Raw genomic sequence first — 12,737 nt, forward strand, 5'->3', positions numbered from 1 at the left:
TTTTAGCATCTGAAATGGAAGAAACCAGAGTAAGAGGTGGTGTGGAGTCGGCCCTTGCCCACTTTATATAGGGGACACTAAGGCCCTCGGAGGGAAGGAGACTTGCCCAGGCCCACAGCTTGGGCAGTGTCTCTGGTCAGGCGTTTGCCTTCCCTCCCAGGGAATTAGAAGGGCAGACACCTTTTTGATCATCTCTTTCCCTCCTGCTCTGGGGAGGGACTTTGGGACTTTATGGGCTGAGGCTTCTATTGGGGGCTGACTGGTGGGCAAACTTGGAAGGGGACACCTGTGGGTTTGGTGCTGATGGTGTACGTGAAGGAAGGAACTGGGGATGGCCAAGGTGCCCGGCTGCCATTGCTGGGTCAGTGGCCCAATTCCCTTTGTCCAGCCCTTGACCCCTCAACTGCAGACAGGTGCCTCCAGAAACACACAGAGACGAGTTTGGGGTGCAAGATGTTTATTAGGGAAATAACACCTGTGAAAAGAAGAGGATTGGGCACAGGAAGAAGTCAAACTGTGCTGCAGGCCCGATAAAGCCCTGGCTCTTCTGGGGTGGGGACTGGTATCTGCCTGGCGCTGGACCCAAATGGCCAGGCATATACAGGACATTTTGCTCAGATCCCAGGGCAGGCTGCCCAGGAAGGGTGTGACTTCTCTGACCCTGAAGAGTGGACACGTGGAGACCACTGACCCTACCTCCCACAGCTGGGAAAGCCCTTCCTTGAAGGGCCTCCAAGCACGTTTCCTGCCTGTCTCCCCAAAGCTCCTCTTCCCAGCTCGATTCCAGCCAGAAAGGCTAAGGAAGCACTGGTGATTCCCACACCCAGTCTTGGCTCCTTCAGGGGGAAAAAAAGCTTCGTCTGATCTTAGAAATTGACTAGATCTGATGAAAAAAGAATTAGGGGCAGGGGTCTCGGAGGACAAAGGAGGGAAAGGCCTTGGTCTCAGTTTCCACAACACCAGTCAGAACCTCAAGGGGAGGACCTGCAGTTTCTGCCCTCTGCTCATTCAGTCTACACTGCAGGCTGTGAGCCAGGCCCAGCCAGCAGCCTAATAGCCCTGGGGATTCCCACCGGGAAGAGAGGCGGTGCCTCTGGACACTTTGCCAGGAAGCAGAAGCAGATCTCTGGCCTCTGCTGGCTGTAGGCCCCCTGCAAGTCACTTTGCCACCCAACCCTTGGGCTCTCCCTCGGGACCAAAGCCTGGCAAATGGTCCTCACAGCAAACCTTGCTTCATCCTGAGAGGCAGGTACCAGGGTTATCCTCACCTTCCACAAATCCAAAGAGCTGAGAGGAAGTTAATTTGCTCAAGGTCACGAAGGCGTTCAGTGGTGGAGCTGGGCTTTGAGCATAGGCAGCCAGGCCCAACCTGCTTCTTAATCCTGAGAGCAAGGTCAAACTGACCCATTTAGGTGTGATCTGTCCACATACATTGCATCTGGCCCACAGTAATTTACAAAGTCAAGCCAGCTTTCATTTTGAAATCTCTCAGAAACATCTCCAGCTTCTCTTGAAAAGTCTGGCTACAGACAGCTTCCCCACATCAGCACAACCGGGAGTGGCCACCCTTGAATTAGGTCATGATGTTGGTGCCCACCCAGACTCACCCACTCATTGATGTTACCTGCCTGGCCACTGGAGGGACATGTCTGCTGTCCCTCATGAAGGCAGGGAGTCCTGAGATGGAGACAGTGGCCCAGAGAAACCAGGTGCTTACCATGAGACAACCAGCTCTTCCTGTACGGAACGAATCCTACAGACGTGAATCTGGCCAACTGGGGGAGGGTTGAGGAAAGCACAGACATGCAGAGCCACAGGGCGAGGTCGGGGCAAATACACTTTATTCAGTCCTGGCATCAGACTGGCGGAAGTCCTGCTGTGGGTGCCAGTGCCCCAGACGAGGGACCCCTCCCTCAGCTACGAGACTAGTTCTCCAAGACCACAGACAGAGACATCTCTTCACTCACATGACGTTTTGTTTTTTTTTCATTGTCTTTTTTTTTTGTTGTTGTTGTTTTCTTAAAAAAAAAAAAAAAGAGAGAGAGAGAGAGAGAGAAAGAGAGAAAGAAAGAGCGCAAGAAAGGCCCAGAGCCGGAGCACCAAGCTTAAAGGAGGCAGCTGGTGGCTTTGTCAGCGAAGGGAACGCGTGGGGCAGAGACCTGCGGAGACCCTGGGCAGGGGTCCCGGAGGACTCTGGGACCGTTTGTTCCTGAGATTTGTGTGTGTGAATGAGAGTGTGTGAGCACCCGGAGGGTGAACCCACGCCGGTGAGATACAGGTAGTGAGGGCGGAGGGGGTGTGGGGAGGCCGGAGGGGCGGGGCTCGAGAGGGGAGAAGGGGAGAGGGTAACAGGATGGGGGCAGAGTTCCCAAGGGCACCCTGAACAGGACACAACTTCCTAATTTCCTCCTAACAGCAGCGCCAACCCCGTTTCTCACGTGGAAAACAGACGCAAACGCCCACCTCCATTCCCTTGAACCCATCCTCAGTCTCCGGCCGACCGGCGGTCTCTCTCAAGCTCTTGTTTAGACGTGGGTCTCTTTCCTGCCACTCCATCTGCTGTCACGCCTCAGTCCCAACCCCCTAGCACCAACGTGCTTTAGTTTCTCCCACTGAATACTGCAGCTGTGGTTGTTGAGGGTGGATCTGGATGGATTTAGGAAGGGGCCGTAGGCTTAGGGAGGAGCTGAGAGGGTGCCCTGAGATGATAGGGCGCTTCCCCACGGGGAAGGGAGCAGCAAGAACCCTGTCCCCAGACTAGTAGGCATCTTGGTTCTGAGTTATCATGAACAGTCCCTCTCTAGGTGGATTTCCAGAGAAAGACCCCATTCTTAATTTCCAGTTGGGGCAAATAAAAGGGTCGTTTCTGGGGACCACATTAGGCTGTAAAGGCAATCGCGCAATTGGAGGAGGTGATAGGCGAGGGTGCCCACAACAGGGAAAAGGGGCTATGCCACTTAAAAGAGTTTGAAGCCCAAAGCAACCCTTTAGGGCCAGTTAGTTTCTTTCTCTCCCTTCCGAGTGCTTCTCCCATTAAGGCAGTGACACCCCGTCGGTTGAGACGAAGCCACAGGCTCCAGGATCAAAGATTTTTTGGGATAGCTCTACACTCGCTGCCCTCCTCCACCGAGCAGGAGACATAAGCTAGCAGCTCAACTGGGACCAGCCCCCTCCTCCCAAGAAGCATTAAGCATGCGCAAGAAGGGGATGGTCCAAGCGGAGGGGGCGGGCCCTAGCGCTCCCCGAGTAAAGGAGCGCGCCCCTCCCCCCCGGGGGGAGGGGCATGAGAGGAACGCGCGGAGCTGCCCGGTCGCATCGCCCCCTAACCGAGAAGGCAGGCAGAGGGCGGAGGGATTCGCGAGCAAGGGAGGGGGCGTGTCCTCCGGCCACGAGGAGGGGCGTGTGCAAAGTGGGGGAGGGGTTCAGGTCTGTAAGAGGGGTGGGAGGTGTATCGGAGGGGGGCTGGCTGCTGGTGGCTGTGCGGGAGGGGACAAGATGGGGAGGGGCTTGGATGTCAGGGGAAGGATGGGGGGTTGGGTTGCCTTGGGGAGTGTCTGCGGGGGAGGGGTATGTCTGGATGGGGGGGATGGGCACGTCTAGGAGGGGGGAGGCTGCGCGGGAGATAGGGTGCCAGCCTCGGCCTCCGAGGGGCCCCAATACCTGATTCCTGTATGTAAACAGCTGGTTTGGGGGCGTGCGCGCCCCGCTGACGGTGGGCTCAGTAGGTGAAAACCAGGTCGGCGATGCTAGACGGGCGCCAGTCCCCTGCGATCATCTCGGTAACCTCGGGGGTGCAATAGTCCGGGAATTCGAAGTGTGACGTGCCCGAGGCGGGCGGCAGGTCCGGGTCGCGGTCCAGGGCGCTGCAGTCCAGGCCGGCGGGGCCCGGGGGCAACCTGGACAGAAAGCCCAGCGGCTCCTCCCCCGACGCCACCGTCTCATCTTCGCCTTCCTCCACCGCTGCCGCCTCCTCCTCCTCTTCCTCTGGCTCCTCGTCCTCCGACGGTGTTGGGGAGGTGGTGGTGGCGGCCGTCCCCTCGCCCGACGGCCCTTGGGCGCGTTCAGCTTGTCCTCGGGCGGCCCGCCCCGCCGGGACCATCCTCCACAGCTCCCGCCCAGGGGTCTCGACCAGGCGCACTTCCAGCAGCTCCTCGTCGTCGTCCTCGTCGTCGTCCTCTGGCGCCGCCGGGCCGCTCCCCAAAGGCCCTCCCGCCGCTCGGCGGCTCCCGCGGCTCGGCAGCTGCGGCCCGGGCTTGAGCCGGCTGCCGCCGCCACCACCGCCGCCGCCGCCGCCGGGGGGGCGGGGCCGCGCCTTGGCGGGCGCCCCCTTGCTCTTTTTGCGCGGCCGGTACTTGTAGTCCGGGTAATCCGCCATGTGCTTGAGGCGCAGCCGCTCCGCCTCCCGCACGAACGGGATCTTCTCCGAGTCCTGCAGCAGCTGCCAGCGGCGGCCCAGGCGCTTGGAGATCTCGGCGTTGTGCATGTCGGGCCACTGGTCCATGATCTTCCGCCGCTCGTGCTGCGACCACACCATGAATGCGTTCATCGGCCTCTTGATGTGGCCGCTCGGGGTCTTGCACCAGCCAGGCTCGCGCGCCCCTTCCTCGGCCGGCCCGGGCCCCGGGGTCGGCGGCCCGCCGTCCCGCTTGGCCCGCGCGCCCCGCTGCTGCACCATCGCGCCTGGGCCCCGGGCCGCTAGACGCCGCCGGGGGCCGTCCGCATCCTCCGCGGCTGGGGGTGGGGGAGGAGGCAGCAGCGACGGAGGGGCGGCCCCGCCCCGCGGCTCGGCCCGGCCCCCGCGAGCTGGGGAGCGAGGAGCTGGGCGCTTGGGCCCAACGGACGGCGGGGGGAAGAAGGTCAGCGGCGCGGTTTCAGGCGGGCTCGGCGCGCCCCCGCCGCCCCGGGCAAGTTGCGCCCTGCCGCACGCCACACATTGTTTTGCGGGGGCGGAGGAACTGCACCCCCCAGCCCCCCGCGGGCTCCTCTTGCAGCCTCGGGCTCCGCCGCGGCCCGTGCGCGCCGCTCCCCGCCCCGCCGCCGCCTTCCAGTGTCTTTCTCCCCGCGCGGCCCCGCCGGCGCGCGCGCCACCCCTCCCCCTCGCCGTCTGCGGGCCGCTGCGGCGCGCGCGGGGCCGCCCCGTGTAAACACCGAGGTGCCCGCTTGGGCTGCGGCCGGGCCACGCCTCGCGCTCGAGCGTCGCGTCACCCGTTGCCGGGCAGAGAATCCTGTATTTGCATCTCCCAATCGCTGGCCGCGCGAGCGGGGCGGGACTCGGGCTGCGGGGCTGGGCGGTCTCGCGCCTGGGATTGGGGGAGACCGATGAGATCTGTTTCTTTTCTTAGGTTGGGGGCTGGAGGGGAGGTGGGGGGGACGCCGAGCGTGTTTTCCATCTGGCTCTCAAAGCTGACCTCGCTCCGCGTTGTCTTTGCAGTTTTAGCTTATTCAGTGACACCTGTCGCCAGGTAGGACTCCCGTCCACCTTCTCATTGGGGGACATCTTTCGAACCGCCCCAGAAGAGAAGCTGGGGAGACCAAGACTCAAAAAGCGTAGGGGTATAGGTCTGCCCTGTCATTGATGTAGCCCCCGCTACTACACATAGCCGGGAGCAGCCGACAGATGGGCGTAGTCAGTGCCTCCGGGCCCAGTGAACGAATCCCCTTCTTTCTCCTTTGAGGCGCCACAGGATCTTCAGGGAGTTCTGACGCCCGCTTCCGAAAGACGAAACCCCGCGGACACGCACACTCGAGTCCTGAGCTCCGCGTCCCAGTGCTCTCTGTAGCACACCAAGGGCCGCGGCCATCGGTGTTCTGGAGCTGAATAGGCTTGAGCTTTTCCCAGGCCTGAGGCGAGGTTCGAGGACGCGCAGATGCCCCAGTCCCAGGTCGCGCCCCGCGTGCGGCCGGCTAGCTGCGGGCCTCGGGCACGGCGCCCCGCCCAGGCCCCGAGCCGCGTGCAGGGGCGCGGGGCGGAGTCTGCCCTGGGGGCGTGGCCCAGCCGCAGGCCCGAAGCGCGTGGCTGGGAGGGGCTGCGCGCGGCCCGTTCACCACGTGAGAGCGGGTGCTGGCCCCACCCGCGTGTGCCACCCCCGGGGGAGGTCACCTTCACCGAGTTGTGGGAGTGGGCGCTGAGGCCTCTATCCTGGAAAGCAGGAGCTGGCAGGGGTCGGGATAAGGGTCTCAGAAGTGGCATTCTCCTGGGGTACGGTTGGCGGGGGCGCGCCTCTGGCGCTAGAGCTCACCCCGCTGGGCGAGCCCAGACCGAGTCCAGCTTGGGGGTGTGGGGCCGGGAGGGTGGGCCGAGGTGCGGCTCCGCGGCGCGGGGGACGGGGCGGTGCTCTGGGTGCTCGGGTGGGTAGTTGGAGCACCCCCGGTGGGAGGGGGCGACTCTTAAAGGCACCGTGCGTTCGCTAGAAGGCTCTGCTTCCGCCCACATGCTTTCTCCACCTTGTTGGGATTAGGAGCTGGAAATCCCTGTATTTGAATCTTCAGGATTGCAGCCTGGGCGGTTCATTGTTCAGATGGTTGTCAGACTAGCTGTGTTCAGACTAAGGTCCTAGTGCTTCCTTTTGCATATCCTTAAAATACAGATAATGCAGTTTTTCCCTGCTAGGTTTGTTTTTACAGATTAAATAGGATAATGGATGTAAACACACCCCTGATGTCTACTGTGTATTCTGTTAAAAGTTCGCTGGGACTAGATTTCCCAATAGTTACACAAGAACAGCAACGCAGAGCTGCCAACAGCATGAGAAAAAAAAAAAAAAAGTTGGGATGGGGATGGATTTAACATTCAGAAAAGGTATCATAGTAGTGATGGAAAAAATAAAACTTTCTTGAAGTTTCTAAAACTTTTCCACTTAATATTAATTTTTTTAAAAAAAATAAATGACATGGGCTGGGGATGTGGCTCAAGCTGTAGCGCGCTCGCCTGGCATGCCTGCGACCCGGGTTCGATCCTCAGCACCACATACCAACAAAGATGTTGTGTCCACCGAGAACTAATAAATAAATAAATATTTTTAAAAAAAGATTAAAAAAAAAATGACATATGGTTTGCAGATCCTTCTCTTCAGTGTTTAGGAGGCCCTTCGGCAGGCTTTCCTTGATCCCTTAGCTGCCACTATTATTATTCCAGTGTATCTGGATAGTTCTTAGACTTATTCGAAGCCAGATTGATTTGGCCCAGGGTTCTCAGCTGGAAAGATGAGACATCCATTATTCCACCATTCTTCCCTCCCTCCCTTGTTCCATACGTGGTGTATCTATCTGTTGAACACACATTTTTTTTTTAAGAGAGAGTGAGAGAATTTTTTTTAATATTTATTTTTTAGTTATTGGCAGACACAACATCTTTGTATGTGGTGCTGAGGATCGAACCCAGGCTGCACGCATGCCAGGCGAGCACGCTACCGCTTGAACCTCATCCCCAGCCCGAACACCCATATTAATAATTACTATTCTGTAGGCCCACTGAAGGATGTTGGGGAGCTCCAGATGGTTCAAGTTTGTCAGTCTAGGCCCCTAAAACATCCCTGCTGTGTGGCCACCAGGACACATTCGCACAGACAAGATGGCATGAGAGTTCAATGAGGATGATATATCTACACTTTTTATTTTAATTTTCCCTTTACAGATTAACAGACTACTGGGTTACAGAAGTGAGCAAGATAGAATTTGGTTGTTTTGGGGTGGGTTTTTGTTGCTGCTGTTGTTTTGTACCAGAGATTTAATCCAGAGGTGCTTTATTTTTTTTTATTTTTTGAGACAGGGATTCACAAAATTGCTTAGGACCTTGCTAAATTGCTGAAGCTGACCTCAAACTTTAAATCCGCCTGACTCAGCCTATTAGTTGCTGGGATTACAGGCATGTGCCACCACACCTGGCTCTGTAGATCCTTAAGAGATACTTGGGGATAACCCAAAGGACCAGATGAACAAATAAAACCCTTTCACTTAGTTGTGCTATAAAGAAAATAAAGCAAGGTAATAGAGTGGATGACTGAGATTGAGGGGATGATGGAGATTAGGGGTGAGTTTAGATCTCAAAAAAGATAAGGAATCATCTACAAAAAGATCTGGGGCTGGGAGAACATTCCAGGCAAAGAGCAAATGCAAGGGGATGGAAATGAGAAAGAAATAGGGGTAAGGCATTGAGGGATATTCCAGGCATGGAAAGACTACAAAACCAGAGACCTTATGTACCAGCCATGCACAGGAGCAACTGGAAAGACCTGGGGCCGGAGGGTAATATGGTGATTAGGCCTTAGAAAATTATGTGGAGTCAGGGAAAGTTTCTTAGTTGCAGGGTATTATAATCAGAGTTGTGCTTTAGGTAGATGACGGTTTCATATGTTGTGGATGGATTGGAGGAGAGAAATTTGGAAAGGGAAAGATCACATATTTTTTGAAACAAAAAATATGTGTACAGTCTTTGCTATTCTAATTCTTCCTCTCCTCCCCCAGTGAAGTGCAACTATACCTAGTGGCTTGCTTCTGATGAATAGAATGTGGCAGAAATGATGCTGTGTGACATCCATGACAGGGCGCAGGTTTTGTGATTTCCTCCTTGCTTTCTATCTTGTATTGCGTTTTCTGGGAGAAGCCACCTGCCATGTTGTAAGGACACACTCAAGCAGCCCTGTGGGAAAGCTCAAGTGGCAAGGGACTGGGGCCTTCTGCCAAAAGCCATGTGAGTGTGCCATCTTGGAATAGATCCTCCAGCCCCCTTTTAAGTCAAACCTTTAGAGGACTGTGGCCCTGGCCGACATCTCGACTATGGCCTCCTGGGAGACCCTTAGCTGGAACCACCCAGCTAAACTCTTTCCAGATTGATGATCTACAGAAACTGAGATGGTGTTTGCTTTGGTAAGCCTCTTAGTTTGTGACTAATATATTATGTAGCCAGTAGATATAGTAGAACCCACTTATCCTAGGGGATACCCCTCAAGACTCCCAGCAAATGCTTAAAACTGTGGTTAGTACCAAACCCTGCATTTATATTTTTTCTTGTGGATTGTTAAATACACAAACTTAATACCTTTTCCTTTATCACCAAGCACTTATGCACTGTGGGTGTAATTTTTGCAGTTTGAGGTGTAGAAGCAAAACTAGCATGAATTTCTTTTCCTTCTTCACAATTTTCATGGATAGCTAGTTTGTTCTTACCATAAAACTTAGCAACCTCAGCAAATAATTGTTTATTTTTCCTTATTAAGTTCAGAACATTCACCTTTAGGAACATTCATTTATAGGAAGCATTTTGTGGCTTCTCCAAATTTAGGGGAAAAAGAATTTGGTGGGATCCATTGTCTTAATGCCAAGAAATACCCACTTTATTATTTTTTTCTTTAATATTCTTTTAGTTGTAGATGGATATGATACCTTTATTTTATTTATTTAGTTTTATGTGTGCTGAGGATTGAACCCAGTGCCTCACAAGTGCTAGGCAAGCGCTCTGCCACTGAGCCACAAGCCAGCCCGGGCCCCACTTATTAATAATTGGATTTTTTTTTTGTTTGTTTGTTTTTGTTTTGGGGGTTACCGGGGATTGAATCCAGGTCCTCTCACATGGTAGGCAAGCACTCTTTTATATTTATTTATTTATTTATTTTTTAGGTAAGCATTCTTAACACTGAAATATACCCCCAAGCTTTTATTGAGACAGAGTCTCATTCAGTTGCCCAGGCTGGCCTTGAATTTGCACTCCTCCTGCCTCAGCCTCCCAAATAGCTGGGATTACAGGTGTGTGCCACCATGCCCAGCCCAACTTGGTATTTTTTTTCCATTTATTTTTTTCTTTGGGCACATCTTTTGTTTAGGTGTCTTCATTTTGTTTCCCATAACTTCTAATTAAAACGGTAGCTTGGGGCTGGAATTGTGGCTCAGTGGCAGAGCACTTGCCTCGCAAGTATGAGGCACTCAGTGGGGTTTGATCCTCAGCACCACATGAAAATAAATAAATAAATTAAAGGTATTGTGTCCATCTACAACTGAAAATTTTTCTTAAATGATAACTTGTTCATTTTTCCATATGGCTAGAAACTCCTCACTGGGTTTTCCTGTAATTCTCATATATATGTGTGAACATATACATACATACATACATATATATATATAATGTGACTTTGTTCTCCAAGCCATTTTAAAGTGCTTTGACAAATATGAAAACTTTGTATTAAAGCTTGATTCATATTTTATCTATGTAGAAGTGTCTTTATTTTTTGTTATTGCAAAAATGCTGTATTTTAGGGGATGGGGTTGTGGCTCAGTGGTAGTACACTTGCCTTGCACGTGTGAGGCACTGGGTTCGATCCTCAGCGCCACATTAAAAAAACAAAAGAAAAGTTATTTTTTAAAATGCTGTATTTTAGTAAATAAAGTCAGACTATACTGATTTATATAAAGTAAAAGTGAACATCTGAGAAAATATCTGTACTCGAGAAAAGGGGCACTATTTTATTTATTTTTTAGTAGTAGTTGAACACAATACCCTTATTTTATTTATTTTTACATGGTGCTGAGGATGGAACCCAGGGCCTTTCACGTGCAAAGCGAGCACTTTACTGCTGAGCCACAATCCCAGCCCCAAGGGCATATTTTAAATAAATATTAATGAAAATTTCCAGAAATGTGAATGCTTATAACCCACGGTACATGTATAGTTGTTTTACACCAGTGGCTGATGCTGTTGTGGTTTGCAGTAAGCTGCTCTCCTCACAGCTCTTCTCTTTCCATTTTGTGGCTAGGTTTGTTTCCAGGTCCACCTAGTGTTTATTTGAGGGATGCAGTCAGTCCCTTCTTGAAAGGGATTTAGATGGTTTTCCTCCTTTTTGACTGTTATAAAGAGTAGGTCAGAGAGCACCCTTATGTACACATCTTTGTGCCTTGTCTGTTATTTCTTTAGGATAAATGCACTGAAGAGACTCCGCAGCCTCAACATATACACATTTAAACTGGAGGATCCCAGACACACCAGGTTTGGCCTATTCAGGGCCCTGGTACGTGCTGTCTCCCTTGCCTGGAAAACTTTCCACCTCATTCCTACCCGGCTCGTGCACCTCCTCATTTTAGACTCAGCTCAAACAGGCTCCCCAGAGAGATCTGCTCTGACCACTCTCTGCTGTTCACCCATCTTCCTCTCAGGAACACAGAATTGCTCAGTCTCTGATATGTTCTCATTGTTGGCCATGACTGGCTCATTTTATACATCATATAATAAATATAAATCAGACACTCGATGCAAGAACTGAAACATCATCATAACTTTCCTTCTCCCATTAACTCCTTTCCTGTCTTTGCCATCTGCCTCCCCTTACCTGAGGCAATGTCTACCCCAAATCTTCTTTAACATCCTTAAAGCTCATAACAGCTTTATTGAGATATAATTTGCATACCACACTGTTCACCCACTTACAGTGCATCATTCAGTCGCTTTCAGTATATTTACAGAGTTGTGTAACCATCACAGTAGATTTTGGAATATTTTCATCTTTCATCATTAGCAGTCACTCCCCCATCTGCTCTGCAGCCCTTCTAATCCCAGCTCTAGGCAACCACTAATCTACTATCTGTCTCTATGGATTTGCTTATTCTGAACATTTCATGTAAACAGAATCATGCAAGTTGTCGCCTTTTGGGACTGACTGCTTTCATTTAACATCCTCTTTTCTGGATTTATCAGTGTTGTAGTGTATATCAGAACTGAATTCCTTTTTCTTGCCAAATAATATTTCATTGTGTGGATATACCACAGTTTCTTTACCAGTTAGGCAATTAATGAACATTTGTGTTGTTTCCATATTACAGCTATTGTGAATAATGTTGCTATGAATATTCATATGCAAGTTTTTGTGTGACACACGTTTTTATTTCCTTTGGGTATGTACCTAGGAGTGCAATTGCTAGGTCATATGGTAAATCTGTTTAGCCTTTTGAGCACCTACCAAAGCAACCGCATCATCTTAAATTCTTGCCAGCAGTTTATGAGGTTACAGTTTCCTCTTTCGGGGCTGGGGATGTGGCTTAAGCGGTAGCACGCTCGCCTGGCATGCGCGGGGCCCTGGGTTCGATCCTCAGCACCACATACAAACAAAGATGTTGTGTCCACTGAAAAATAAATATTAAAAACTCTCTCTCTCTCTCTCTCTCTCTCTCTCTCTCTCTCTCTCTCTCTCTCCCTCTCTCTCCCTTCCCCTCTCCCCCTTTCCCCCTCTCCCTCTCCTCTCTCTCTCTAAAAAAAAAAAAGAAAAAAACAATTTCCTCTTTCACTTACTTTTAAAAATATACACTTATTATTATTAGAGCTTGATAGTTATGCATAGTAGTTGATTTCATCTCCACAAACTCATATATGCACGGAAATCAATTCCCCTCCCCCATCTTTTCCCTGTCACTAAAAATATACACTTTCTTAGCCATGGCATAGGCCTGTAATCGCTCAGGAGGCTGAGGCAGGAGGATCACAAGTTCAAAACCAGCCTCAGCAAAAGCAAGGCACTAAACAATTCAGTGAGACCCTAGCTCTAAAAAAAGTATATTAAAAGTGTATTAAATAGGGCTGGGGATATGGCTCAGTAGCCGAGTACCCCCAAGTTCAACCCCCTGTACAAAAATAAAAATTATACACACACACACACACACACACACACACTTTCTTAAAAATGTGTTGTCTTGGAGCTGGGGCTGGGGCTCAGTGGTAATGTACTTGCCTGGCATGTATGAGGCACTGGGTTTGATTC

At 51.7% G+C, this 12,737-nt stretch overlaps 1 protein-coding gene across 1 annotated transcript; it reads right to left on the reverse strand.

The window, feature by feature from the left end:
• Positions 1-3,494: 3,494 nt before the first annotated feature.
• Positions 3,495-4,675, reverse strand: Sox12 (SRY-box transcription factor 12). Its single transcript, XM_026402155.2, has one exon. The coding sequence runs from the start codon at positions 4,673-4,675 to the stop codon at positions 3,719-3,721; it is 957 nt and encodes a 318-aa protein (XP_026257940.2). The 3' UTR covers positions 3,495-3,718.
• Between the last annotated feature and the right edge of the window lie 8,062 nt (positions 4,676-12,737).

Source organism: Urocitellus parryii, chromosome 6 (genome assembly GCF_045843805.1).
Source record: "Urocitellus parryii isolate mUroPar1 chromosome 6, mUroPar1.hap1, whole genome shotgun sequence".
NCBI lineage: Eukaryota > Metazoa > Chordata > Mammalia > Rodentia > Sciuridae > Urocitellus > Urocitellus parryii.